We start from the raw sequence: 27,377 nt of genomic DNA, 5'->3' as shown, positions 1-27,377 counted from the left end.
TCACAGACTTGAGGAGCTGGTTTATTTCATCTCGGCATACGCAGACACATACAAGGTTTTACAGCATTTGTGCCCAGGTGGTGAATACCAAAGCGTTAATAAATACATCAATTGCACGCAAGCATCAGCTGGCCTGAACTGGGCCACGAGCAGGGACGGTGGGTCTCTAATCAACGCCACACTGCAGTTGTTTGCGGCTTGGAAGAGTTTTGGAGGAGCCTCGGTATCACGTGAGAACACATCCAGCCTGCACTTCAGCTCATTGTAAGTGATTCACTGAGCACGCGGAGAGCGGCTGTGCCCGCAGGTGGGGCGTGAGGGCCGGTGGCCGCCGGGCATCTCCCCGTGTGCGGGTCGAGTGCCGACTGCTTACTGACGGGGAGGCGGGCGCCCCCGGACCGGGTGCTCATTGTGAGTGCCACCGTCTTCTTCGTTTCGTTAATGCCCAGATAAAACATTTTGTAAGCCAGGAAAGCATCTGAGATAAGACAACACAACACAGCACCTTTGCTTACACTTCACCCCCACAAGGTGTCACAGCCGGCTGCGTCCAGAAACTACCTTGACTTCAGGAAAAACGGCAAAGGGCCTCCAACACACCCCGTTTCCAAAGCTTGCCCAGGAAGTTACCCGAGAGACCCACAGACGAAGCGGCTGCTACCAGCATTACTAAGGCAACAGCGGACAGCAACAGAAATACAGCAGAGGGCTCCGCTTCTCAGGCGTCTGCGGCAGAACCCACGCTGTAAGATCTTTCACTGGAGCCAAAGCATGTCCACAGCTTCGGCTAGTTCTCTTAGAAAAAAAGAGAGAGGGGCCACCAGAGATGCAGAACTCCAATCAGCAGGTCCCGGACGCAGCTCCAGAAAGCTGCCGAGCCGTCCGCGCCGGTGCTGAGGCTGTTCCCGAGACCAAGAGAAAACCCAGGAAGTGAAGCCCGTGTCTCTGGCTTTCAAATGAACCTCGACGGACAGTACAAAACCATTACTGGTAACCAACCAAAGCATCAAGCTTTCATGTCCACCACAGTTTCCCCTGACGATGCCACCGCTCTCTCAAATCTGTAGAAATGTCAGCGTGCGGGGATGAATTGTATGAGAACTGTGGATGGCTGTCCTCCAGACACTGGCTTCACTTGCCGCTGACAGATCGGTCATCAGGAGCATGTCTGCACCTACGCGGGTAACGAGTAACACCAAGGCATTCCCGCACAGTGCTGGGTACAGACTCGGAACATCACGTGGTACGCGAATAGACCCCTCCTGGCGACAACAGCCCTCAGAGGCCAGTCCCCGCAGGGACTGCCCGCCGCCCCCTCCCCACGCAACCCTCCGCATCGGCGACCCCAGAGGGATGGCTTTTTGGCTCGTGTGACTAGTACAAACCCGTGCGGCTGCACCTGCAAATACCACCCGCCCCCCGAAAGCAAAATCAACTGGTCCTCCTGGCATTCCAGGTCCTGCAGTAATTTTTATGAGGTATTCCTATTTAGAAATAAGACACAGAAGATTCTACAGCCCTCACTCACCCTTAGGCCTCCCCAGATGTCCTCGGGCATTCCACCGGGACGAGCCCCCAGGGCTCCACGGCCAGTTCCCCCTGGAAGCGCCGCAAGGTCTAGGACCAGCACTTCTTTATTAAATCAAGTCACAAAACAAAATACAGAGCTGCAGGTGGGTGTGTGATTGCAAGCCTGTCTGCACCGGACACCCGACGCTCCCCAAGTCCCCCGGTACCCGTTGTGCGGGTGACTCTAGTTCGGAAGTCCCCTTCCGTGGCATTTTGTTTTCGAACAGTAAGCATCACAGGAATGGTTTCTCAAGCAAAATCACAGTGATCATATTTCATGAATTCGATATTTAAGGAAAGAAAATATTAGCCTGGTTCCATGTCATATAAAAGCTTTAGCATAAATATAAGAACGTTCTAGAGAAAAATGTGCTGCGATACATTTCTTTCAACGAACCTTGTGTCCTTTTGCTCTAAATTCTCTTTCTACTACCATTTCTGCATTCTGCTCCTATAAAAAACCGATAAAGTCAGGCAACAGGACGTCTGTCTGTCTTAAGATGCTTAACCAGGCTGCCAAGCAGTCCTCCTGGTTGGTGAGCAGAGTCACGAGCAAGCACACAGATCACCAGAAAGAATAAACTTGTAACCGAAACCATAAACTCCTTTCCTCTGGCACATGCATCAAGATGAAACCGGTCATTTCCAAACATACTTAACCGGTAACTTTCATAACCACAGACTCTAACCGGTTTCCCAATTACCCACTATTGCTACAGAGAGGTCAACCCCCAACACTGGATGAACAAGTAAGGAGCCATAAGGTGTGTATGATTCCATCTAATTACATGCCAGTGACTTTCAATGCAAACTCTTCCCGTCATAATCAAAGAGTGGATTGGGTTCGGAATCCAAATCACTTCGCCTCCATTTGTGAGCATGCATCGTACCCTTAAGTTCTTAGTAAGGAGTAAACTCAGTCTACACCGATCTGGAAAGTAAAATGTTATAACAAATGAGGATTGGCCGATTTGTTTTTAATGCTTGTGATCCCTCAAAGTACTGAGCTCCACGCTAAGTCTACTAGGGTATTTTAGAATTCAATTAGAACTCCCGTAATTACTTACTATTTATGCTTTAAGTAGATGTTATTTTCCCTATGCTAATACGCTTTTTGTCACTCTGCTATGTTTTCTTAGAGTCATGCTTAAAAAATTAATTTCCCTCATCAGAATTACATAACATATATTGGGAACACCGTAAATAACGGGCTCCAAATGTGCCTCCATGTTGGTCTTCGGAAGCATCAAAAGGAGTGGTTTTAACCTTCTTTCTCTGGGAGGGAGAGATAATCAATTCTTTGAGCCCATTATAATACACGAAGGTGGCTGAGAATATTCAGACACTGTCTATCAAAGGCTCCTCTTCCAACAGACAGGCGTCCTTGTCAGTCAGCTTTCCCTACTCACGATCTGCTCTTTGGGAAACACTCATTCACCAAAGATCTCAGATTCAAAAAAGAGCAAATCATTACTATTTCATCAAACATAATCATTAAGATCCTTTAACTTGAAAACATTTAACCGTCAGGGGATGCCTGGCTGGCTCAGTCGTAGAGCGTGTGACTCCTGATTTCTGGGTTGTGAGTTCCGGCCGGACCTTGGGGGTAGGTACCACTTAAAAATAAAATCTCAAAGTATTTAAGCATCCTAAACTGCTCTTGAGAGAGGGGTGCGAGACCCACCCTCTGTGGCATCTGCGGTAGACACGGGAAACGTCTCTGCTGGGTGCTGGACAAGAGACCCCACCTTCTTGCGAAACCTGGAACAAACCCAACCCACACTTGAGCTTATGATGACATGAGCTTTTTAAGTAATTAGAAAAGGTTTAAGAGTTCTACTTATCAGTTATAAGGGGCCCAACGGCAGGGTGGGCCTCTCTCGGTGGCTCACCGATACAGCTCACGGTGGCCGACTTCAGGGATCTCGCGGCAGCCTGGTGGCCCCCGAGCCAGCTACTGCGCAGGCTCACGTCCGGCCAGCTCTCCACTCCGCCCGGGAGCGCACGTGCCCCCGAGGACGCGGGCGCACCCCCGCCCACCCGGGCACGCTGTGTCCCGCCCACTGTACCCCAGGCCTAATCTTCCCAGCCCTTTTCCTTCTCCCTCAGGTATCCCGTGTCATCCTTGTAAGGCTCCCTATTTGCACACAGCTTACACCGTCGACCCCGTTAAGCAAAGCGACGCGAAAAGGAACGCGGAATGGGGCGGCAGACCTTAAGACAGCGCTGCGAAAAATCTTCAAGGCCGCGCGACAAGCTTCCAACTTATAAGCGTTTCAGTGGTCCCCGCGGACAGCGCCCACTCTCTCTCTCCCCGCCCCCCCTCCCCCTCTCCCCACTTGAATCTCGGCCCACGGGGGGCGTCCCTGAGGGAGATGCCCAGGTGGCCCCAGCCCGCCCTACGCGGCGCCCTCCTCGCCTCGGTCCGGCTTCTCGGGCAGGTTGAGCACGAACGGGAAGAGCGCGCCTCGGGCGTCCAAGGGGGCGCGGAGCGGCGCGGGCTCGAAGCTGCCGCCCTCGCCCGCGCCCACGTCCGCGCCGGGCTCGCTGTCCCGCGGGGGCACGAAGCGCCAGGTGCCCGCGCGGCTCACGCAGTAGATGGCGCCGTCCAGCGCGGCGCAGCGGAAGGGCTGCAGGCCGGACGGCGCGCCCGGGGGCCGCAGGTGCGCGGCGCAGCGGCTCCACTGCTTGGCCAGGCAGTGGTAGCGCAGCACGCTGACGCCCCCCGCCGGCGCGGCGGCCGCCTGCGAGTCGCCGCGGCCCCCGCCCAGGTCGAAGCGGTAGATGAAGCCGTCCAGGGCCACCATGGCGGCGGAGCGCTCCCTACTGCTGCTGCACGGGCACTCCTGCCACTCGTCGCGCCGCGGGTCGTACTTGAGCAGGCGGTAGAAGAGGGAGCCCCCGGACACGTAGATCTCGCCGTTGCAGGTGGCGGCCTCGTGCGCCACGGCGAAGGCGCCCCGGGGCAGCGGGGCCACGGCGGCCCAGCGGTCGGCGCGCGGGTCGTAGCGCTCCACGCTGAGCAGGCACTCGCCGCCCACGGCGTACAGGTGGCCGTCCAGGGCCAGCAGCTGCAGCTGCGAGCGCGCCTGGCGCAGAGGCCGCACGGTGCTCCAGCGGTCGGTGGCCGGGTTGTAGCAGAAGACCTGGTCCGAGGGGCGCGCGCGGCCGTCGGGCCCCGCGGGCCCCACGCCGCCCGCCACGAAGAGGTAGTTGTAGAGCACGCACAGCCCGCAGCCCCGCGCCGGCGCGCCCTCGGGCAGCCGCGTCAGCTCGCGCCACTCACCGGCCGCCTCGTGCAGGCAGTAGACGGCGGCGTCGCCGCGGGCCTCGGCGTCCCCCGACGGGCTCTGCGGGCGGCTGCCCGCGCGCTCCCCGGCCGGCCCGAGCGCGGCGGCCAGCAGGCGGGCGCGGCCGGCGCGCAGGCGGCGGCGCAGCAGCAGGTCGCGCTCGGAGCCCGACAGGCGCCCGAACACGGCGGGCTCGCGCAGCACGTCCAGGTAGTGGTCGCTCATGAAGCGGTAGGCCGCCTCGCGGAGCTCCACCAGCCGCTGCCGCTTGGCCGCGCTCAGCACCTCGTAGCAGTTGGCCAGGCTCAGCTGAGGAGCCACGGCGTCGGTGGCGCGCTGCACGGCGCACGGCAGCTGCAGGCGGCGCGCGCCGGCCACCACCTCGGCCACGTTGTCGGGTCGCACGCCCGCCATGCGGCCGCTGTACGCGTAGGCCAGCAGCAGGCGCAGCGCCGCCCAGCCCACGCCCTGCACCCGCAGCACGTCCCGCGACGCGCGCGCGCGGAAGTAGTCGCTGCGCGCCGCCAGCACCGCCTTGTGCGCCCGCAGCCGGCGGCCGGACACCTCGATGACCAGGTCGGGCTCCCCGTGCGCGGGCCCGACGCCGGGGGGCACCGGCGCGGGGTCCCCGGGCTCCTCCGGGGACGCGGGCTCTTCCGGGGTCGCCGGCTCCTCCAGGGACGCGGGCTCCTCCGGGGACGCGGGCTCCTCGGCGGACACGGGCTCCTCCAGGGACGCGGGCTCCTCCGGGGACGCGGGCTCCCCGGGCTCTTCCGGGGACGCGCGCTCCTCGGCGGACGCGGGCTCTTCCGGGGACGCGGAGTCCGCGGGGGACGCGGCGCCCGCGCTGCCGACCTCCCACTGCCTCTCCACCACCCGCTGGCCGCTGCGACGCGAGGGCGGGGGAGTCGCTGCGCCCTCCGCCGCGGAGGCGCGAGACTGCGGCGGGGAGTCGTCCCCGGAGCTGAAGCACAGCGACGCGCTCAGACTGCAGGGTGTCTGCGCGTCCGGTGGCTGCAGGCTGCCCTCTCCCGGAGCCGCGGCAGCGCCGCCCCGGTCCCCGGCCTGGCCGCACGCTCCCTGCGCAAAGGCGTCCCCGGCCTCGGCCCCGCGGCCCTGGTCCTCCCGGGGGTAGAGGGCGCAGGGGGGCACCGGGTTCTCCATGGGCCCGCCTGCGCTCGCCGCCGCCGCGGCCCGACCCCCGCTCAGCAGCCCACCATGACCGCGCCCTGACTCAAGGTCGGCGGTTCCTCTGGGGCTCTAGCTGCGCAGGCTTTTCCTGGCCCGCGATCAGATTTCACTTCTGCATCCACAGCCCCCGTGGCGCTCACACAGCGCTGCCCTCTCCCGCGTGCAGGAGGGGGTCGGCCCTAGATGCACTCTCAGCTGAGCTGCTGAACCGCAGGCACGCTACCGCTCGCTGGCCAGCCGGGCGTCGGGGTCTCCGTGGCTTGGTCCCCAGGCTGCAGCACTGATGCTTTGATGAGGGTCCCGCGCAGGCACCGGCCGGGTATCCGCGGCTCCGTCCCCAAAGCACTGGGCTACTGGGTACGGCTGACCCACCGGGGCATGCCCCCTCCTTCCGAGTCAGTGTTCATCACTCCGGGGTTCCTCACTGGGTCCGAGGACAAACACTACCCAGGCAGGCTGTCTCTAAACTTCAGAAGGGGGACTTGAACTCGGGCTTCGGTAGAGAGCCCCCCCACGGAGCTTTTATTTGTACGACTCCCATTTATATTAGTCTCGCCTCGCAGCATCAGCAGCAGTCCTGATGCGTCTGCGTGCGCACTGTTCACCCCCGGGGGGTGTCCATAATTCACTTGCCCAGGTGTTAGAAAAACACAATTACTGCCCTGAGAGCTGGCCTTCCTCACGGATCCGTCAGGAGCCTCTTCCTTTGTGGAACATCAGGTGTTTCCATATGTTGTCACCACACTCTTCTTGTTCCTGTTTATGGGAGAGAGAGAGAGAGAGATAGGGCGTTTGAATGTGGACTTTTCATTGGGGTTATTCTGTGTCAGTGGGGTCTACTGCGCTGCCCCTGACTTTCAGGTTAGGGGACTCACGTTTGGTGGGAAAGGGGTTTGTGACTTTGGGCTGCTGGAGAGTTTGATGGAGAAGATATACAGAATAATTTAGGGATTTTTGGAAGTGTTCTCTCCCCTGTTCCTGCCCTGACTGTACGGCCCCCGAAGGAGAACCCAATTCAGGCAGAGGGCTTTAAACACATAGGGTTGATCTGAACAAAACTGCTCATTTTGCGGCTAAAAAGCAGTCAAATATCAACAGCTTATTTTCAAAGTAATGAGATGTATATATAAAGAACGGTCAGTGAGAGAGCATAATTGACCTTATTAATTGTATTAATATGAGTTTTCCTACAGTCTTTTCCAGTTGATTCAAATTAAGTGGCGAAAGATACTGGGAGGAAGGACCTGCTCTGGAGCTGGCCTCAGAGGCCTAACTCCGAAATCGGTCTGCACTGCTCATTCTTGGAATCGTGTCTTTAAAACCTCAGGGAAGCAATTCCCCACAAACGGTCCATGCACAGCAAAAGAAAAGCCAAAGCAACAACAACAAAAAAAAAAAAAGAAGAAGAAGAGAAATTAAAAAGGAAGTATGTGGAAGGCAGATGTGAGCACGTGCAGGTGAACCGTAAAGTCATGAAATATCTTTCCCAAGTTGGCAAAGCCTTCTGAGACTCCCCAGCCTGGAAGGATCTTGGCAGTTTTACCACGAACGTAAAGGGACGGCCCGACCGTGTCCCAGCTTTCTGAAGAAGAGAACTTACAGGGAAGGAAACCACATGTAGGATGTGTTAGCCTCTCCACTGAGATCCATGACAATCACCTTCCCTCAACCTCTCCTGGTTTCTACCTCGCCTACCTGGTCCTCATAAACGTTCAGGGTTCAGCATTTACACTTGCCTGCCCTGTTCCTCCTGCTGCTATTACTAAAAAACTATTCCCGGGGCGCCTAGGGGACTCAGTTGATTAAGTGTCCGACTTCGGTTCAGATCATGGTCTCGTGGTTCGTGAGTTCAAGCGCCGTGTCGGGCTCTGTGCTGAAACAGCTCGCGGAGCCTGGAGCCTGCTTTGGATTCCGTGTCTCCCTCTCTCTGCCCCTCCCCTACTCGTTCTCTTTCTCTCTCCCTCAAAAATAAACAAACATTAAGAAAAAAAAACTTTCCCATTATGTTAGCAGTAAATGTCTTCAAGTTGAAAATTCAAGACATTCAATTCTCTCTCTCTCTCTCTCTCCCTCCCTTCCTCTGTCTCTCCTTTCCAGATATCTTTAACAGTAACTTTCAGGGCACGTCCGCTGTGTGCAAAGCAGAGTCCCGGGACACAGGGAAATGCAGAGTAAGCTGAAACCCTGGCCTGCCCCGGGGGCGCGGGTGGTGGAGGAGGCTCTCCTGTTTACTCAGCTGTGGCCCAGCCCCGCTGTGGTGCAGGCTCAGTGCTGTCCATCCCGGCCCGGCGGCCATGCCCCGGCGAGGTGGCCGTGACCGCTGGCCCACAGCGAGGCAGCGTGACAACGAACTGGAAACCTGTACGCACTGTGTAAGCAAAGCTCGTGGTGTCTCCCCAGGGACCCAGTGGTGCTTTCTCATCAGTGAGGTCACTGAAGGGAAGGTCTGAGGTGTACTGACAAATCGTACTCAAACTTCATAGATGCAGAGAACAGACTGGCGGCTGCCAGAGTCAGCGGTGGGGGAAACGGGTAAAAGTATCCACCTGTGAACCTTCACGTCGGGCAGAAAGTCAGAGGGACTGGCTGTGTTCTCTGGCTCGTTCTTCCACACTTCTGCACTCCCCCTAAGACCGTAGACCTCAGAGAACCAAGCTAGTATTTTATTTCTTTTTGTGGCTGAGAAAGGGCCCCAGAACTTCCTGGTTCTTTCTCTGGCTGGACTCGGTTCAAAGAAAACCCTAAGAGTTGTCTTCTTGTAAATCATCACAGACTGAAAGGAACGGCAGAGAACAGGACGCATTTTTAAAGCTTCCACTTGGGGCTCTGTGTTCTGAAAGCCCTACAGGATGAGTGTGAGGCCCAAGAGACTCGGGCTGGGAAGCGTGGGGTATGTTGTAGCTACAATGAAGCACGGGCTCTTGCTCCACGAAGGAACCAACACAATCCAGAGGAGCCTGTGGTGTGGCCCGCCGGGGCCGTCTGCCGGCCGGGGAGAGACAGAACTGGTTCCCGGCCCAGCCACCCAGAGAAAGATGAACAATCCTCTCGAAAATCCTGCCTCTAGAGTTCTAGTGACAATACCACTTCTCCTCGGCACACGTGAAAGTTGTGAAACTGTCCTTTTGAGGGATATTTGCAGCAGAGACGGTTTCATGCTGTTCTGCGGACGCTTGTGCCCGGGCTCCCCGGGCACCCGGCTGGGGTTAGAGCCGGTGGGCAGAGGCCCCCTTGCCTGGATATCAGTGATGCGGCCACGAGAGCCCCTCCCAGCTCAGCCACGTGCCCAGCTGTGCACCCCGGGACCAGGTCAGTCCCTGCTCACGTCCAGCCAGCCAAGGCGATGCCGCACACGGGTGTTACCGGCCGGGCCCCAAGACGGCCTGCCACTCGACGTCAGGCACGGTGATGCCGAGTTAGGAGCCGGGAGGCCAGCCCTCCCCACCCACCCCCCACCGGAAGCTCCTGGCCAGCGCTTCTGGAAGACGGTCCCCAAGCACCACTTCGGGCCTCTTCCGAGTCTCTCCCAAACCTTGAAGAATGGGCGGGTCAGAGTCCACAGGAGAAATGAGGACATTACGCAGAGGGACCACTTCCTTTCCCGAAAGGTGTTAAAGAAGCTCCACAGTAGTAGCTCTGTCTTCCCTCCTCCCTGAATGGCCCGTTGCTGTGATTTTGCCTGAAAATAGATGGGGAGTAGGGACGCTTGGGGGCTCAGTCGATTAAGCGTCTGACTCCTGATCTCGGCTAGGGTCATGATCTCATGGTTCTGGGATCGAGCCCCATGTCGGGCTCTGTGCTGACAGTGCAGAGCCTGCTTGGGGTTCTCTCCCTCTCTCTGCCCTCCCCTGCTTGTGTGCATGCACGCTCCCCCTCTCCCAAAATGAACTTAAAAAAAAACAAACAGATGGGGAAGAGTCAGCCCGTTTTGCATCTAACAGCCCTGAGGCCTCAGCAATCCTGCTGACGAGGTTATCGCCCAATTTCCATGGGCTGGGAGTCACAGTTTTCCCTCCATGTGCTGGTTGGTTCTAGAATCAGAATTCCAGTAAGGGAGTCCTGCAGGACTCTGGGCAGGGTGCCCGTCCTGGCCACATGAAGTAACCGAAACCCCGCACCCGGTCGTGGCATCAGGAAGGACTTCTTTCCCGAGTGATCGCCATCAGGTGTTGCCCTGAACACTGCTTCTGGGGGCTGCTGCGGCAGATGGTGAAAAGGGACGTGTCAGGGTGGATACGTAGGTGACAGTGACAGGCTCCCTTCTTGACTGTAGTCAGAAAGTGTTTCAAGAACAAGTCTTATTTAAATGTCATTTATGTAGCGTTTCCCCCTGAAGGAGTTTCTTCTTCACAGAAACCTAAACCAAAGTTTTACAGTTTCTTTCCATGAATTTCTTCACTATGAACAATGAATATTTTTTAATGATCGTACGATATCCTAATGGGAACATTATTTGTGTCTCTAACGTGGAAATTAGTTGATTTAAAATTAAATATGCTTCATTGTAATATAGGTTGCTAAAAAGAATCCTTTAAATAATTACAGTCAGCTTTTTAAAAAAAAAAAATGTATTTGTCGGGGCGCCTGGGTGGCTCAGCCAGTTGAACGTCCGACTTCGCCTCAGGTCATGATCTTGCAATCTGTGAGTTCGAGCCCCGTGTTGGGCTCTGTGCTGACAGCTCAGAGCCTGGAGCCTGCTTCGGATTCTGGGTCTCCCTCTCTCTCTGCCCCTCCCCCGCTCATGTTCTATTAAAAATAAGTAAACATTAAAAAAATTTAAAAAAAAACTGTATTTGCCAATCGACTTAGGAAGCTTATGTGAGTTTCCGTGACACGTACTGCTTGTAAGGAGCTCCTCCTGGGTGCTGTCCACGTCCTGCCCAGCCTGTTGCTCCATAGACGTCTCCATCCACACCCATCAGGTCCCAGAGGCCCTGGGGACAGCGCCCGTGCTGTCCCCACGTGTGCCTCCCTCAACACCAGAAAGACACCATCCTCCTGGTAAGCAGCCAGCACTCGATGTGAGGTTCATCAACAAAGAAAGCCATAAACAGAACTGTCACACAGTCTTACAAATTCATAGGAAGCTCCAGGAATTTTCCATTGGATTAAAGAATGTGTTGGTTTGCCTCGGCTGTTCACACCAATATTGCTTTTCAAGATGATGTCTTCTTTGGGCCTCAATTAAAACAGCTGGCAGTTTTGGAGGGGGCCTAGAGCTGGTGGGTCAGGAGGGAGCCCAGGCTGTAGATGAACCGATGTTCCGCGAGGCTCTGATCTTCACCCCAATGCCTGGTTGATGTTTCCTCTTCGTAGTACAGAGTGGAGTTTTAGGAGGGCCATCACACTATGTGTGCAGAATTACAAAGTCCAAAGCCAGGCGTGAAGAAGCATCTTGGGATAGATCCCAAGATATCCCAAGATATCTTGGGATAGTGGCTGTCTGGCTACCAAGAGCACGGTGCTGCATGGTGTCGGAAGACGGGAGAAGTGGTCCACACCCAGCGTGTCTGGGAGAGAGCTACGAGGTTTCAAGCATGGAGATACTCAGTGAATAAAAGAAAACTAAAACCAACTTAGGTAACATAGTCTGTGTAGTTTAGAAATGGACAGGGTAGGAGTGCCTGGAGCGGGGGGGGGGGGGGGGTGCGGGGCGCTCAGTCAGTTGAGCGACCGACTTCGGCTCAGGTCATGATCTCACAGTTCATGGGTTCAACCCCCACTTGGGGCTCTGTGCTGACAGCTCGGAGCCTGGAGCCTGCTTAGGATTCTGTCTCCCCCTGTCTCTGTGCCCTTCCATGCTCGCTCACTCTCTCTCTTTCTCTCTCTCAAAAATAAACATTAAAAAAAAAAAGAAAAGGAAACGGACAGGGTGGCTGGTGACATACTTTGGTGAATAATTTGATGAGTAAGTGGTGCCCTTCGGTAGGTCCAGTGACATTGGGGTTTATGTGACCACACTACAATGTATGATTTTTATTTTTTATGAAGGAGATTCCTAAAAGTGCAGATGAACTGTAACACAGGCTGAGCACACGCTAGTAGCGATAAAAACGATGGCTAACATCTCTTGTGCCAGGCGCGGTTCTCCTGTGATAAATCATGCAACCGTGCACAACCCTCACCACCGTCCTGTGAGGCCCTTGCTTTCACTAGCCCCATTTTACAGAAGAGGAAAGGAGATGTGAAGCAATCTCACCCACATCATACAACGAACCAACCACGCGGCTGGTAAGTGGCAGAGCCAGAGTGGAACCAGCACCCTGGCTCAAGTGCACCTGCCCCAGAAGCACCACGCCCAATGCTTCCGCACGCGCTACTGACCGCGCGCGAGGGGACTTCCGTCACAGCCGCGAGCTGGGCGGACTGAAGCCCACACCGTCTCCAAACGCTCTGTCCGTTGCCCAGGGCGTCCCGTCCCGGGTCCTAGTAACTCTGGGTGCCCCACCCAGCTCTGAGAATAAAGCAGTCAGCGGCGTGCGCGCACCTGCTCAGAGCGCTTTGGCGGGAGTCATTTAGGGCAGTTACGATCTTTGTAACTTTAGGGGGTGAATCTTTGGCAGGGCTCACTTGCACCAAGTAAAATTTCAGAGAATTTCCTGAATAACGGGTGTAGGTAACAGCTCTTCCTAAAGTCCCGAGGCCAAGGCTGGTGAAGGAGGCTCTGGCCTATTCCCAGGACGCCTGCGCCCTCGTGCAGGTCTGTATCTTAGATCCTGGGCTGACGGGTTCCTCCTGCCCCGAGCCAGCTTGGTCAGCATTTCAACTACGATCCCCCTCCTTCTTGAGCTCCCGCCCCGTGCACCCCATCCGGTAGAAACCGCTCGCCTCCCTTCCCTGTGAGGTGGTGTGGTCTGTGTTCCCAGAATGTCTTAATTTAGTTCCACCTAGTATCGCCCCCCATCTGCCTGTGCACCACCCTTTTCTAGAAGAACGTGAAATTCGGGACAGAAGATTTCATTAGTCATTCTGTCTTTAGCACAGGGATGGGTTCTCCAAGCACAACCAGTAAACGCTGGAGGGATGGATGGATGGATGGATGGATGGATGGATGGAAGAATGGATGGATGGCGCTAACTAGGTAAACAACAAAAAACAGACTCTGAAAACACATGGAAGTTCGGAAGCTGTACCAAGGATGACACACATTACAGTTTTATCAAGGAGCGAGGATACTGCTGACAAAAAGAGTTCTTGAAAGGGATTGGGGGTTGAAATAAAGATGGGCTTTCTAATCTCCTCCACAACTATGCCGGGTTCTCCATTTCCTAGATAAACGATACTGCTCTGTAATCCTAGAAGATGTGGGTGGGTTTTAATTACAGGGCTGCTCCGGGCCCGGCCCGCTCCTCGGTGCCGGGTTCAGCGGAGCACGGCCTCAAGCCAGGTCTTTTGCGGCAGTGACACATCAGCCTTCCAGTTGATGCAGGAGGAGAAAGGGCCTTGCCTCCGCGGGTCAGGGAGCTGAAATCAAAGGAAAGCTTGTTTTCAGTAGAAGAAAAGGAAGCCAACACACAGAGCAAAACCTAGGAGATGGAAAGAGAGGCCCCTGGACCGAGCCGTGCCCACAGCCAGCCGCACCCCGGGGCTTCTGACGTACGTGAGCTAATAAGTTCCATCTGTAACCTATGCTGACTTGGGTGGGATTCCCGTCCCTGGAAACCGCAGTCAGACTGGCTGAAGACAAGAACCGCCGTGCTGCATCGCCCAGGGGGTTAAGCGGGACGTTTAGAGAGAACCGGGCACAGCACAGCTCCTGCCGGGAAAGCATGCACAGCGAGGTTCCCGCCCCGACAGCAGCACGGAAAGCCTCGAGCGGGACGAAGGAACGCGAGCAGCCCCACCCGTGCACCCAGACGAGCCCCCTCGCGATCCATGCGTGAGGACAAGTGTCGCCACTGTCTTGATTCAGTAAAGGAGAAAATGCCTGAAGCCCAGACACTTCGAGTTCCTAGTCTCAGAAAACCAAAAAAATTAGCAACAGACCCAAACCACGGCCGCCTTCTCTTTTCCCATCTCTGGAGTGTTGACTGCGTAGCCTCAGGAAAATGTTCCCCGGGCTCATTCCATGTGTTCACCAGCGGAGCGGGCCACGGGAGCCACGGGGGCCATAGGGGTGAGCACCCCTGCCGGTCAGCCCGAGGCGTCCTGCTCCAGTGGCTGTGCTCCCGGCTCTGAGGGCAGCTCAACAGTGCTGCGCTAAAGGCCAAGGCATCGCGGGCCCTCTGGGCCCACGTCCTTGGCCGTGCTGGCAGCTCGGAGCCCAGAGCCCGCTTCGGATTCTGTGTCTCCCTCTCTCTCTGCCCCTCCCCTGCTCACGCTCTGTCTCTCTCTCTCAAAAATAAATAAACATCAAAAAACTTAATAAAAAAAAAGAATGCAAACTCAAAATCTGTTGAAATAGAAGCATCTCTCTTTCTTCGTGGGTCAAGATTCAAGAATCATGGATTTGGCCCAACATACAAGTGTGAGCACTAAGGTTAGAGAATCACTGACAGTCTGCAAATTGTAGCTACAAAATGCAGTTCTGAGCAGTATTTGGGTGAACCGGGCCCTTTCCGAGTAAATCTGTTCTGGGCATCCACTGAAATAAAGTGGAGTGTCCCACAGTGACAGAAAGCCGGAAAATAAGAGACTCCCCGTGCCAACTCCATCCCGGTTTTTCTCAGTTGTGCTGTTAACTTCCCATGGATCCCTCAGCACTGATAAATAACGAACAATGTGCATTCGTTGGCTCATTCCTCGTTGATCACGTTGCACACCCCCAATGTAGCAGGAAGTGTACGACGTACCAGGAAGCACCGAGGAACACAACAGGTGTGGCCCCAGGCCCCATGGCCCTCACGGGCTCGTGAGGAAGGTGAACCTAAAGCCGTCACATGAACTCTAATGGAAATACAAACCGTGGCGGGTGCCATGAAGGAAACACACACTTCTGAGAGTTGATGATGGTGGACGGGATTCCTACTCCGGGATGGGGAAAGAGTCCTCCGAGAGTATGGAAGGTAGGCTGACCTCTGAGAGGGGTAGCAGTTAGCAGGGAAGGCGGGAGAGAGCAGCCACGGGGAGGTCCTGGGGTGAAAACAAGCCTGACCGGTTCTAGAAACAGAAAGCGGCTGGCTGTACTGCGGAGGACCAGCCATGTCCACGGAGCCCCTCCGTCTTGGTTACAGTGGGGAGCCACTGATGGTTTGTGAGGAAGTGCAGGGAAGGTGACCTGGCAGCGACCGTGCTCAGTCCTGTGTTTTAGAGAGAATGCTTTGTGTCCTGCTGCACAAATGGAATTCACTAGACTGCTTTTAGACTACTCTCGTGTCTGCCAAAATCACTGTATACGTGAAAATGAGCTAATTTACATGACTGTGAATACATCTCAAAAACACAACTTCGAACTTTTGAGGGTTTGCAGTTGGTACAAAGATACCATGAAATACCGTCCACATCCTGCACATGAAGTAAAATCCTGTAGGTTGTTTACAGGATGTGAAAAGAAGAGGAAGGAATCTGGCATAGAGGTTACTTCCCAAGAAGGAAGGAAGGGGACGTGTTCCCAGCTTGGTATCATTTGGTTTTTCTGGAAATTTAAAGCATCCAAGGCAAAGGATAACTTGTCTATTTCCTTTTACACATCGTTTATGATGTTTGAGATATTTCACAACTTAAGATGTCAGATGTTCCTCTGTTTGTTTAAATGGCTATCAGTCCTTATCAACTCATGAATCTGGCTTCACTGAAAATTAATGGAAGCCATACGACCTTAATCATGAGCAAGCGGATTGAATCAACAGATAGTAACTTACTTCATTCCTAGTGCTGGAGTGCTTGATTAACTTATTCAGGATTCCTAAAATTGTACTGGAATTGAAATATGGTGACATTAAATAAAAACTCACATTTTGTCATTTTCAAAGTTTTAAGCTCTTGGATTTATAAAAGGGAGCCTTGTCCAAGATCAGACCGGATACCTACAGAGTGTAATTAAAACCTGTGCAGAGTCCTGGGAGGTGGGGGGCACCTGGGCGGCTCAGTTGGTTGAGTGTCTGACTTCGGCTCAGGCCGTGATCTCACGGTTAAGTTGGTGGGTTCAAGCCCCGTGTCGGGCTCTGTGCTGACAGAGTGGAGCTTGCTTGGGATTCTCTCTCTCCCTTTCTCTCTCTGCCCCTCCCCTGCTCAAGTTCTCTCCCTCAAAAATAAACATTAAAAAAAATTTTTTTAACCCAACTATGCAGAGTCCTAACCCAGTGCCCTAGCTATCAATGTCATTGTTTATCTACCGTTGTTGATACATATTGAAAATAAGGTAGAAACCGTCCTCTCCAACTTCTGCTCTGGTCTGATTAAGACATAATGCAGTCTTTCCTTCCCACTGCACCTGCATCACCAACACATCCAAAAACATCCTCAAAAAGAGGAGGTTATTTAGCTTGTACTTCCTCCTCGGGCATGGCTGTTCCCAAACAGTGAGTGTGGACTGCCGTGAGTCCAGGGAAAACGCCTGCGGTGTGCTTCAGGTTACGGACGGCCACGCAGAACAGGCTTTCTGCCCAGTGTCCAGGCGGACGTGAAGTGCTAATTGCTCTCACTGATATTTTAGCCGCTACCTTTGAAGCAGAAACCAAGACAAAAGGTCTGACAAGTGTGAGTTCACATGTGTGAGCAACCAGATAGACCAGTGGGCGGTCCAGACACAGCCAGGTGAGTGCAGATGCGGACGCTAAAGGTTCATAGTTCTGGCCTGAGATTGAATCTGAGGAGCCTTTGTGCTATTTGCTGTCTTTGCAAACGCTTTGAACATCGGACTGAATGTGGTTTCTAGATGAAAGTCGCCGTCTCGACATGTCTTCATTTTGTCCCTGGGAGCATGAAGCGAACGCGAAGTGAGTTCAGGGCGAGAGAGGAAACCAGTCTCACGAAGGTGATGATTGTAGAAAAAAACAAACAGTCCCACTTTGCAAATGCAAAATACAGTAAGACATCGGAGTGGAAAAAACCAAACAGTCCCACTTTGCAAATGCAAAATACAGTAAGACATCGGAGTGGCTCTGGGGAGGCTGCGACTTCGGTGTGTGACTGTGAGGCACCGGACAGCGTCCCCCGCAGTGTGTCCAGCGTTTGAAATTCCAGGAGGACGTGGACAGTCGCTGTGTGTCAGGCCTGGACAGAGGCGACGAAACCAGTGGCGATGAGCCTCCCCGTACAGAATCGCAGCACAGCTCGTGTCTCCTCGTGGGGAGGGTCAGCGCTTCCTCGGCAGGCAACCTCTCACAAGGAGCCAAGGCCACACACGGGGCGTTCCTTCCATGGACGCTCGGCCTCTTCTCCCGACACGTAGCCTGTGTTTGCAGCCACCCTTCTATTCGGGGGTCTCTGCAAGCCCCCCGGCCCCTCAGCCCAGCCCCCAGCGACAGGAGCTCCAGAAAAGGGCTTTTGGGTTTTAGAGACGTTTCTGTGGACTCTAGGACAGAGTGTGGACCCCTTCGGAGCAGGAGAACACAGTGCTTTGTCAAACTGCCTTAACCCAGAGTGCACGACCCGCTGAAAGCAGGCGGGGGCGGGGTGCGCCTGGGGGCCCTGGTGCTCACACAGGCTCCCTGTGCAAGGACGTGCTGCTCAGAGACCCGATCACCTCGGGAGACCTGCGCCTGGCATGTCCGAAGCACTCACAACACGGACGGAAGCCCCACTCTGGAAAACCAGAGCTCTGAGGACAAGGACTTCCCACAGCATTCCTATCGGCAAAGCCCTGGGATAACAGACCAGGAATTTTACCAACAAACTCCGTCGTGTTCATAGGCCCTTGTTAAAAGCTACGTTCTCGAAGTTTCCAAGCATTTGTGAAAACGCCTCGACCACAGTGACTCTAGAGACCAAGATCACAAGGCGGCACATGCCACTTACAGAGCAGTATGTGTGTGTGTGTGCACATGTGTACGTGTGTGTGTGTGCATGTGTGTGCACATGTGTATGTGGGTGGGTGCACATGTGTACATGTGTGTGCATACAGCTGTGTGTGTGCACATGTGTACATGTGTGCATGTGTGTGCATGTGTGTGCACGTGTGTGCACATGTGTATGTGTGGTGTGTGCACATGTGTATGTGGGTGGGTGCACATGTGTGCGTGGGTGCACATGTGTACATGTGTGTGCATACATGTGCACATGTGTGTGGTGTGTGCACATGTGTATGTGGGTGGGTGCACGTGTGTGCATGTGTGTGCGTGTGTGCACACGTGTATGTGTGTGCGTGTGTGCGCACATGTGTATGTGGGTGGGTGTGTGCACATGTGTACGTGTGTGTGCGTGTGCATATGTGTATGTGGGTGGGTGTGTGCGTGTGTGCACCCGTGCACATGCACACACAGGACAAACCACAGAAAAACATTGAGAAAAATACCAAAAAGTCTAAAAAGCTTGTTTGTGGCAAGATGATGTGTAACTCCTCTTTTCATAAATTTTGCTGCCCTCAAATTGTCTATCCTCAACAGGTACTACTTTGGGAATCAGAGACATTATTCTACATGCACACACCTCTATGCACAGATGTGCACATAGGCACGCCCGTGTGTGTGTGTGTGTGTGTGTGTGTGTGTGTGTCCGTGCACAAAATAAAACAACACTGACTCCGGAAGGGCCCCAAAAGGAAGGGCCCTCGGTGAAGAATTCAGTGAGATGGCCAGGCTTTCAGGCTTAGGGTCCTGAAAAGAAAACGTCACTTTCAAAAGTCAGATCCTGCTAAATCCGAGACCTCCTGTGGGCTGCAGGTTTGCAGGGAAAACACTCTCACACAGCCTGCTGGATGTCAAAATGTCCAGCTCCAGATCCCGTCCCCAAACCCAGGCCTCTGGGGACTCCGATGGCCTCAGTTCTTCAGGCGCCCTGCCTTTCACTTCAACAGGGGAAACTGAGACCAGACGGGTCAAGTGACTGCTCCAGGCTGACCCGGACTCACGACCCCAGTGTGCCCTGCTTCCTGTGTGGTGTTCTCTCAATTCCAGGAGGCCGGAAGTCTAGGATCCAGCCATTTGTACAGATTCCTACAAAGCCCACGACACCACAGAAGACAGGCCACGCGGCCAGCAGTGCATCACACTGACAGCTCCTAGAGGCTTCGGGGCCGAGGCTGGTGCCTCCAGGAACAGGTGGTAGCAGGACAGCATGAAAAGATGCTACCATGCCCCTGGGCCTCGTCCTGTCTGCCGCCGAATGCCACCTGCTGTAGCAGGGGGACCGGCGGGGGTGGGGGAGAGCTCCACGGGGGGTGGTGGGGGCAAGCGCCTCTCAGTTCACACCCCGTGTCAGCACACCCAAGGCACCCACAAACCACCAGCTAGAGCCACGCCTGAGCAGCATGAGATTTGGGACCACGGTCTCCCCGTGGCCTTGGGGCTGCTCGTGGAGACATACCCCAGGTGCCTGGAGTTCACTCAACATTCCCCCTCGTGGTTCACAACCTTTGGTTCATAAACTGGGCTTCTTTCTCCCATCCCAGTATTTCTCCTTAAAAAACCCAATGGGGTGCCTGGGGGGCTCAGTCGGTGAAGCGTCCGACTTCGGCTCAGGTCGTGATCTCGCGGTCTGTGAGTTCGAGCCCCGTGTCGGGCTCTGTGCTGACAGCTCAGAGCCTGGAGCCTGCCTCTGATTCTGTGTCTCCCTCTCTCTCTCTGCCCCTCCCCCGCTCATGCTCTGTCTCTCTCTTGACAATGAAAAAAACATTTAAAGAGTTAAAAAAAAAATCCAACCTTCACATAAGGTCTCCTTAATAAATAACAAAAGTGCATATAGCGAATCGTGCCGTCTGCCTGCCTTCAGGAAACGAAGAGAACTGTTCTTTACGTCTCGGCTCCGTGATCAAAATGACAACACACGTGGCTAAAATTACCGAACCCGATCTCCACGTTCGGCCAAAGCGGGGTTCCCGCCAGCTCCGGGGGCAGTGACCGTGCAGGTGAGCGCCCCATGCAAAGTGCCAGGACTGATGAATGAGAAGCTATGGCATGAACTAAGGCACAGACTTTGCTTGCCCCGGTCACCACGTTTCACAGCTGCTATCTTGTCCCGGGACAGATTCCACAGCCAGCATCCGTCCTTCCAGGGCAGAGGGCGGGGGAGACCGGCTCTCCCCTGCACCACGAACTCTCCGCCCGCCGAGAACACAATCCTTCTGGCAGAGACACAGCCCACGCACTGTCCAGGGCCCTGACAGGTGGGCTTCCTTCTCTCTAAGTCATGCATTCGTTCGCAAACGCACACTGACCGAAGCCCACGAAATGCCGGGCACAGATGACAGGTAACAGGCCACGAAGAATCCTGGCTCACAGGCTCCCGCTGCAGGGGGGACGCCCAGCCCTCATTCATCAGCCCCCCCAAGCCCACCGGGTGCCACCCCACACAGGGCGGGTACAGGACGGGTTTCCCGGGGCTTCTGGTCCAGGAGGCGAGACAGACCCCCCCCCGCCACCCGTCCCCAGTGACTGAGTGAATGATCACAGATGGGGGGAGCACAGGGACAGACCTCCCCGGCACGTCCAGGGATGCTTCCCAGAGGAAGCCAGGTGTACCTGGGGGCGAACAGGACGAGCGGGACTTGAGAGGAGGACAGGAGGCCTGAAGACGCGGTCCCCGCACACAAGCTGTAAGATGGGCACGGGGGGCACGGAGGGAGCCGCCGGCTGCCGTCAGGAGGAACGGGCCCAAGGAACACACGGCTGGCCCGCCGCCCCCCCCCGCGTCCAGCCCGTCCCATGCTGCCCTCCCCAGGGGATGCTGACCCCCTTAGCATCCTCTGGACCTGAGCGGCCACGGTGCAAACAGCAGCTGCTGGTTCTCGTCCTCGTGACACCCACGCCTGGATTCCCGTGCCCACACGGCGGGGGCGGGGGGGGGGGGTCACTGGAGGGCCCAGCCGGAGGGGCCACCAGAGACAGTGGCAGTGCTCGCCGGCAGGCGCCCCAGCCTGGGTTTTGGAAGGGCGTGTGCACCTGCAGAGGATCTGTTTGCATTTCCCTCAGCTGAGTGAGGCACAGAGGACCGTCCCTGCAGATCCCTGCAGAGTGTGACCAAAATAAACCCTGCTGTTTCGAGCGGGCCCTCTGGAATGACTGGTTGTGCACTCCCCCCCCCCCCCCCCCCCGCCACCCTGGGGCTCTCGGCCAGGCAGGGCGCTGGGTCGGAAGGACGTCCAGCAGCTGAGCAGACGCCTGGCAGCCAGCGGGCCCCCGGGGGCCAGGCCCCTGCCCCGAGCCCCCTGTGACGGGGTGGCAGAGGGGCTGAGGGCACGGCCAGCCTCGCCGAACCAACGGCCTCGGGGCGGTCTCCACGCAGGTCTCAGTGATGCTGCTGAGGTTTTCCTTGGTGGCGCGATGGAACGAGAGGAGACAAGGTCCGGGAAGGAAGCAGTCAGTTCTCAAGTGACGCTGGGACCAAGTAAATATCAAGGAACCGGGCCTTGCTGGGGGCTGGGGTCGAAAAGAAAACGGGCCCGTTTCCCAGCCTCTCCAAGAGCGTCAAACTAAGGAGCTTCAAGTAAGGGTCAAACCCAGATCCTTTGTGGAGGCCTCGTAAATGTCGGACGGGGCGCCTCGGCGTCTCTCAGACAGGAGTCCCCTGAGGCGCTCCTGCCTCGTGGACACTAAACTGCAGCTTTTGGGAATTTCAGGGACTTTTTTTCCGCGCAGCCCTGGCCCAGCGGAGGTCCAAGGTAGACCGAGGACTCACGCCAGCGACACTCGTGACCGCTGCTTCTGTCAAACGGCACGAGTCCCAACAGAGCCACAGGCGGCCCCCCGCGTCTGCAGCACAAACGGGAAGAGGCACGACCGGCCTGGACTCCGTGGGACAGAGACAGCACAAGACGGAAACAGGAAGCAGGCGGAGAAAAGCGTCAGCTGCACACACCAGGCATTTCTTCTGGACAAGAAAGGGTGACTTCCAAGGGAGCGCCACGAATCCAGAAGGCAAGGCCAAGAGCAATGGAAAAATCGTCCTCAGGAATTCGAATCGAGCCCTTTCCAGGAACTGCCAGCTTGGGCCGGACTGCAGCGCAGGACGCACGGGCCAGGCTCTGGGGGCCTCCCACATCCGCTCGGGAACAGGCGGGTGTGACGGGGACGTCCACGTGTCTGCGTGGCTGGGCCCCGGTACCCAGACGCTCCCTCAAGCACCCGTCTGCGTGGCTGGGCAGGCACCGTTTAGAGGGAATGATCGCTTAAGCTGGTGGACTTGGCTAAAGGCAGAACCCCCTCCCTGATGCAGGGGGGCCGCATCCAACAGTCGAAGGCTCGGAGCGGGGGAAGGGCTAAGGTCCCCCAGGAAGAGAGAAGCCTGTACCCGGACGGCCCTCAGGCTCCAGCGGCGGCCCCTTCCCTCCCCGGTCCCCTGCCCGGTGGCCGCCAGCCTCACCGGCCCCACGGCCACAGGAGCCCGTACCTCAGCAGAAACGAGTCTGTCTCTGTCCAAGTACGAACATCCTGCTGGTTCCAGCCCCAGGGCCCGCGGCATCTGTCCCACACACGTCTGCCACTGCATGTCCGGTGTGGGGCAGGTGGCTTGGGGCGTGGGTCCTCACGTGAAGAGCGTGTTCACGAAGCTGCACTCCTGACCAGCAGCCAGGACGGCTCACGCGCACCTGGGCCTGATTTCGGTGACGGGATGCTGGAGTCTGAGCCCGATGCCACGACAGGATGAGGTTGGGGGACCCGATGGGGGGGTCGTGACACTGCACGCGGGAGGAATAGGAAGTTAGTGGCCAGAGAGTGGGCTGAGGCACAGGGTATTTTCCAAAGATGGCCCCACGGACGTTTCCCGTCCAGCACGATCTTCTCACCACGCGAGAGGACACTCGCCACGGGAGGTGAGGTCCACGTTCCCTGCCTTTGAACCTGGGCAGGCCGGGAGCTCCCGTGAGGTGACACGGGGGACTTCCACGCCTAGTCTGGGAAAGGAGGCGCGGACTCCCCCCGGCTCTCCCTCCTCAGGACGCGGTCCTTGGGAACCGAGCCTCGACGTGGACGAGGTCCAGCACACTGAAGCGGCCAAGCTGGGAGAGCACCGGGAGGGGCCGCAGAGAGACAGAGAGGCTCCAGGGGCCCCGCCTGCCTGAACCAGCCCCACCCGGAGCCCAGACAACAGAGCTCAAGGCTGTGCGGGCTCTAAGCCACCACGTACCGCACCGCCCGCCGAGTGGTACCGCACCGCCCGCCGGTGGTCCTCACGCCGCAGATCTGTAAGCAGATTGTTCCCGTGTAAAGCCACCCTGAGTCTGCTGACGTTGCTATACAAAAACATCAGCGACAACAGATACTTATTTCTCACAGTTCTGGAGGCTGGCAAGTCCCAGATCAGGGAGCCAGCATGGCTGGGTGAGGGTCATCTGGGTGGCCGACTTCCCGCTGTCCTCACACGGTTGAGACAGACTCCTGTCTTCTCGCAAGGGCACGAACCCCATTCATGCGGGTTCCATCCTCCCGACCTGCGCACCCCGAGGCCCCACTTCCAAACACTATCGCAGTGGGGGTTAGGGTTTCGCATACAGCGGCGCATGCGGGCGTTTGTGGGACAACCAGAGCCACTGGGGTCTCAGCGCCCATGTGAAGAATTGTGGGGTGCAGCTTTGACAGTGGGAAGCCACTGACGCCCCAACACGGTAAGATCTGTGTTTGTAAATGACTGCTCTGACCACCATGTGACAAACTGACCAGAGGAGACAAGAGGAATGTGCAGAGCCCAGACGGGGGGCTCAGCCACAGTAAAAACGAGAGAAGGCAGTGACTCAAACGTAGCAGGTTCCTCATTCACACACTCGAGGGACCTCACAGCCTAAGACTTCGTAATACAATAGTAATAACAGCATTAACGCTGGCACTGTGCTTACCAGCTTATGAAACGTTTCGTCTACATCATCTTATTTGGTGATTTCCCTGTATGATTCAGTAGATCTCAGCTCTGCAAAATTAACCCATATCCTACTCCATCAAGCCCTAAAGTATGAAGCCCCATCAATTTGCATAAATGAAATATCACAATAACAAAATTATATGAAGTTACAAATTACGACTCTCTGCTCTGGCCTTCCTTCAGTTTTCCAGTGTGCCCTAGTCCTCACCACAGGGCCTTTGCACACGATTCCCCCGAGACCTCACTATACCATCCTCCTTTGCCACTTCTCACCCTTCAGATCTCAACTCAACACTTCCTTGTTATGTGCTTTCATGGTTTAATCCTTTCCTTCAGAATACTTGTCTTGATCTGTTACTACACAAGAATTCACACGGTCACGTTTACTGACTTTTATCTCGTTAGCGTCTAGGCTGCAAGGGATTGGGGGACTGGGTCTACTTCATTCATCACCGCCTCTAGAATTGTGCCTGACCCACGGAAGGTACTCAGTAAATATTTGTGAAAGGAGGAAATTAATTTTTAATTGGTCAAACATTGCATAAGACAGAGAATGGCTTCAATTTCCAAGGCACTGTTTATTTTAATATCGGTTCCAGCAGGAGCCAGGTTCTTGGCAAAAGATAAACTCCTAGAAGTTTTAATTTTATTACGAAAGTTATTGCTGCTCTTTGTGAACTATTTTGCAAATATGTGCTGGGTACCAACACTGTAATTTCAACATAATTACAATAACTGCAAGAGAAAAACTCCAATCAGGGCCACGGTGGAGACAATAATCCCTTGAACTCCAGAGAAGAGCAGATCTTATCCTGAGTCACCAGGGGAAGATGTGTGAAATGACACGGGGGCTTTCTGCCCTGCAAGCGGACGGCGTCGCAGGCGCCTCTGAAGCCCAATGAAGCCACAGTCCTCTCGGGTCACAAAGCTCAGATGTAGGGAGGCTCGGGGGCATTACAGCTGCCTAAGTGATTCCAGATTCTCTGCAAAGCTATTATTACTGAGCAATTTATGCTGTTGGCATTCAGAAAACAACAGAAATATGATTCCAGATGGAGGCGTTCAGAGCTTGGAGAACCTCTGTTTTTCCGGAACAGGAACAAAGACTCCAAAGGTGTATTTTAAGCTAAAAAGAGACCTTTTCCTTCCCACCGCCGTTTGTACCGGGACTTAAGGAGGTGGAAACGGAAGCAGTGGGGACTGTGTGCGAAGACATTCATTGATGAGGCCAGGGCCTCACCACTCTTCCAGATTCTTCTAGAGTCAAGGCTGGGCCTTCCCTGAAGGGATGCCCAGATAGCAAAAAGGCCAGAGGATCGTATACAAAATCTCCCTGCAAGCATGTAGTCTCGGGCAGACATCCGCACTATTTTTTTCTCCCTTCCCAAACCGAGATTGCCTTAAACACAAGCAACATCTTACAATTTTGCTCATTCTGTTCTAATTATATTACCAGCAATATCTGTGCAGTCGACACTAAAAGGTCAAGAGACTTCCTATCTCATTAAAATTTTTGCTTAGTTATCCCCAGAAGAGAGGCTCCCAACGCCAATTACCATAAATTTGCAGGCAAGGGCCATCCCGGGAGCAAATCTGGTGGCAGGGGAAGGCTGGCTTCTGTGGTTTTTGGGGTGTGGAGAGGAGAATTCTAATAATAGGACGCCATTAGCTCAGGATAAAAGGCTCAAGGGCAGCGCTGGCACCCATTAGGAGTTCCTAATTAGAGTCTGAGTAACTGCTATTTAATGAGATGGCGAGAGGTGCCCAGAGAACAGGCCGGGAACAGAGTGAACTCCCCACTCCCTCGGCACTTAAGGGGGAAGGGCAGGGAATTAAGAGCTGATGCTCACGCCTTCAGTGTTGTGCGTACAAATGCAGGTTATCATATTGTGTTTTCTTTTCCCTTAACATAAATGTGGGGGGTGGAGATAGAGAACACGGTTTCGTAGGAAACTAAGAGGTGCTGGAATGACTCAAAACCCTCCTTGTTTAAATGCTCTGGGAGCCTTGGCTCCCGAGCCAGCCCCTCCCCCAGACCTGCCCGGTCCCGCGCAGGGGGTCCCCAGCACCTGTGGGTGCGGACGGGCCGCGCGGCTGGCATTCAAACTCCCCTCCGGACGTCTTCCAGTCGGTGGCGCAGGCAGAGCTGGTTCCGCGCGCCGGGTATTTCGACGCCGCTCCTTGTCATGCCCCCACCCCATCGTGATGTCGGGCACGTTCGCACAGGCCACCGGCGCTGGCACGGGGCTGCCCGGCCCGGCCGGGGGCACAGGCTCCGCGAGAAGGGAGCGCAACCGCGGGCAGCGGCGGCTGAGGGCGACACCCTCGGGGCGGGAGGGCGACCCCGGGGGCGGGGGCCGCGGGGGCGGGGTCTCGAGGTCCCGACCTGCGGCCACAGGGCTCAGAGCGGCCGAGGGAGGAGAGACGGCGGGGCGCGTCCCTCCGCTCTCCCGGGTCCCCAGTCCGGGAGGGACCTCTCGCCTGCTTCCGGGGACCCGCGAGTAGGGCGCCGCGCACAGGCCCTGAGAAAGCGGGGATCCCCGGCCGCGCCGGCAGCAAACGTGGCCACAGCGCACTCCCCCCGCCCTCCACGAGCGCTCCGCGGGGGCGGCGGGCCTCCGGGGAGCCTCGGGCTGGGCCGAGCTGCGTGCGGACACGCGTTGGGCCGCGGCGCTCCCGGGCCTCCGGGGGCCGTCTCCTCGGCGGCAGTCACCGCGGGGACAGCGCGGGGCTCGTCGCCCCCGAGACCCAGCGCGGCCGCCGATTCCCAACCCACTCCCACCGCACGCCCTGCGGGGAGGCGGCCACCCGCTTCCCGGGGGAGTCCCCGCGGATCGGACACCCGCCTCCACGCGGGCGCCCGGGGGCGAGACGGAGGTGCGCCCAGCCCACTGCCCACACCCCCACCGCCAGCAGGGCCACCACGGCCACCTCCCCCCTCGCCCACCTCCCCCGCCTCGGCGGCCACCCCCTTCCCGCCCCTGCTACCCCAGTCCCGCGCCTCCGGGGGCGTCTGGCCACCGCCTTCCTTCGCGGGGCCCACCCCTACCTCGAAGCTCCGCGCCTCGCCCTCCACCCCGGGGCCCACCCGAGCCAGGACGCTGAGCCCCAGTCGGTGGTCTCCGGCGCGCATGCGCGCGGGCCTCTTCCCGCGCACCTGTGAGAGCGCCCGGGGGCGGGGCGGCCGCCTCCCGCGCACCTGTGCGAGCACCCCGCGGGGTCCCAAGCCTCTTCCCGCGCGCCCGGGAACGCCCGGGGGGTCTTCCGGCTCTTCCTGCGCGCCCGGGGGGGGGGGGGTCCTCCGCTCCTTCCCGCGCGCCCGCGAGCGCCCCGGGCCCCTCCGGCTGCTGCCCGCGAGCCCCGAGGCCCTCCGGCGCGGCCGGGCCCGGGCCGGCTAGCCCTCCATCCCCCCGCCCCCCGCCCCCGCCGCTGGTC

The 27,377-nt window shown here is 56.6% G+C and overlaps 2 protein-coding genes across 2 annotated transcripts; both read right to left on the bottom strand.

Moving 5' to 3' along the window:
- On the bottom strand, nt 1-26,001 carry KBTBD11 (kelch repeat and BTB domain containing 11). The gene is made up of 2 exons (XM_047856724.1): nt 22,476-26,001; nt 1-6,806 (listed from the first exon to the last, which is right to left on the bottom strand). Exon 2 carries the CDS (start codon nt 6,021-6,023, stop codon nt 3,969-3,971), a length of 2,055 nt encoding a protein of 684 aa, XP_047712680.1. The 5' UTR covers nt 6,024-6,806; nt 22,476-26,001; the 3' UTR covers nt 1-3,968.
- Nucleotides 13,185-27,075, bottom strand: LOC125163767 (basic salivary proline-rich protein 3-like). The gene is made up of 3 exons (XM_047855935.1): nt 26,890-27,075; nt 26,012-26,833; nt 13,185-13,514 (listed from the first exon to the last, which is right to left on the bottom strand). Exons 1-3 carry the CDS (start codon nt 27,073-27,075, stop codon nt 13,413-13,415), a joined length of 1,110 nt encoding a protein of 369 aa, XP_047711891.1. The 3' UTR covers nt 13,185-13,412.
- Between the last annotated feature and the right edge of the window lie 302 nt (nt 27,076-27,377).

The sequence above is a fragment of the Prionailurus viverrinus genome, chromosome B1, assembly GCF_022837055.1.
Source record: "Prionailurus viverrinus isolate Anna chromosome B1, UM_Priviv_1.0, whole genome shotgun sequence".
Lineage (NCBI taxonomy): Eukaryota > Metazoa > Chordata > Mammalia > Carnivora > Felidae > Prionailurus > Prionailurus viverrinus.
This window is presented reverse-complemented; position numbering and strand designations above follow the sequence as displayed.

Bases quoted from the DNA above. Each gene is read 5' to 3' on its own strand.
- KBTBD11 (XM_047856724.1), bottom strand. From the start codon at position 6,023: ATGGAGAACCCGGTGCCCCCCTGCGCCCTCTACCCCCGGGAGGACCAG.
- LOC125163767 (XM_047855935.1), bottom strand. From the start codon at position 27,075: ATGCGCGCCGGAGACCACCGACTGGGGCTCAGCGTCCTGGCTCGGGTG. The intron at 26,834-26,889 runs GTGGGCGAGGGG...GGGTGTGGGCAG, and splicing joins TGGCCGCCGAGGCGGGGGAG to TGGGCTGGGCGCACCTCCGT. The intron at 13,515-26,011 runs GTGCTGGGGACC...CTTTGATTTCAG, and splicing joins CGGCCCGTCCGCACCCACAG to CTCCCTGACCCGCGGAGGCA.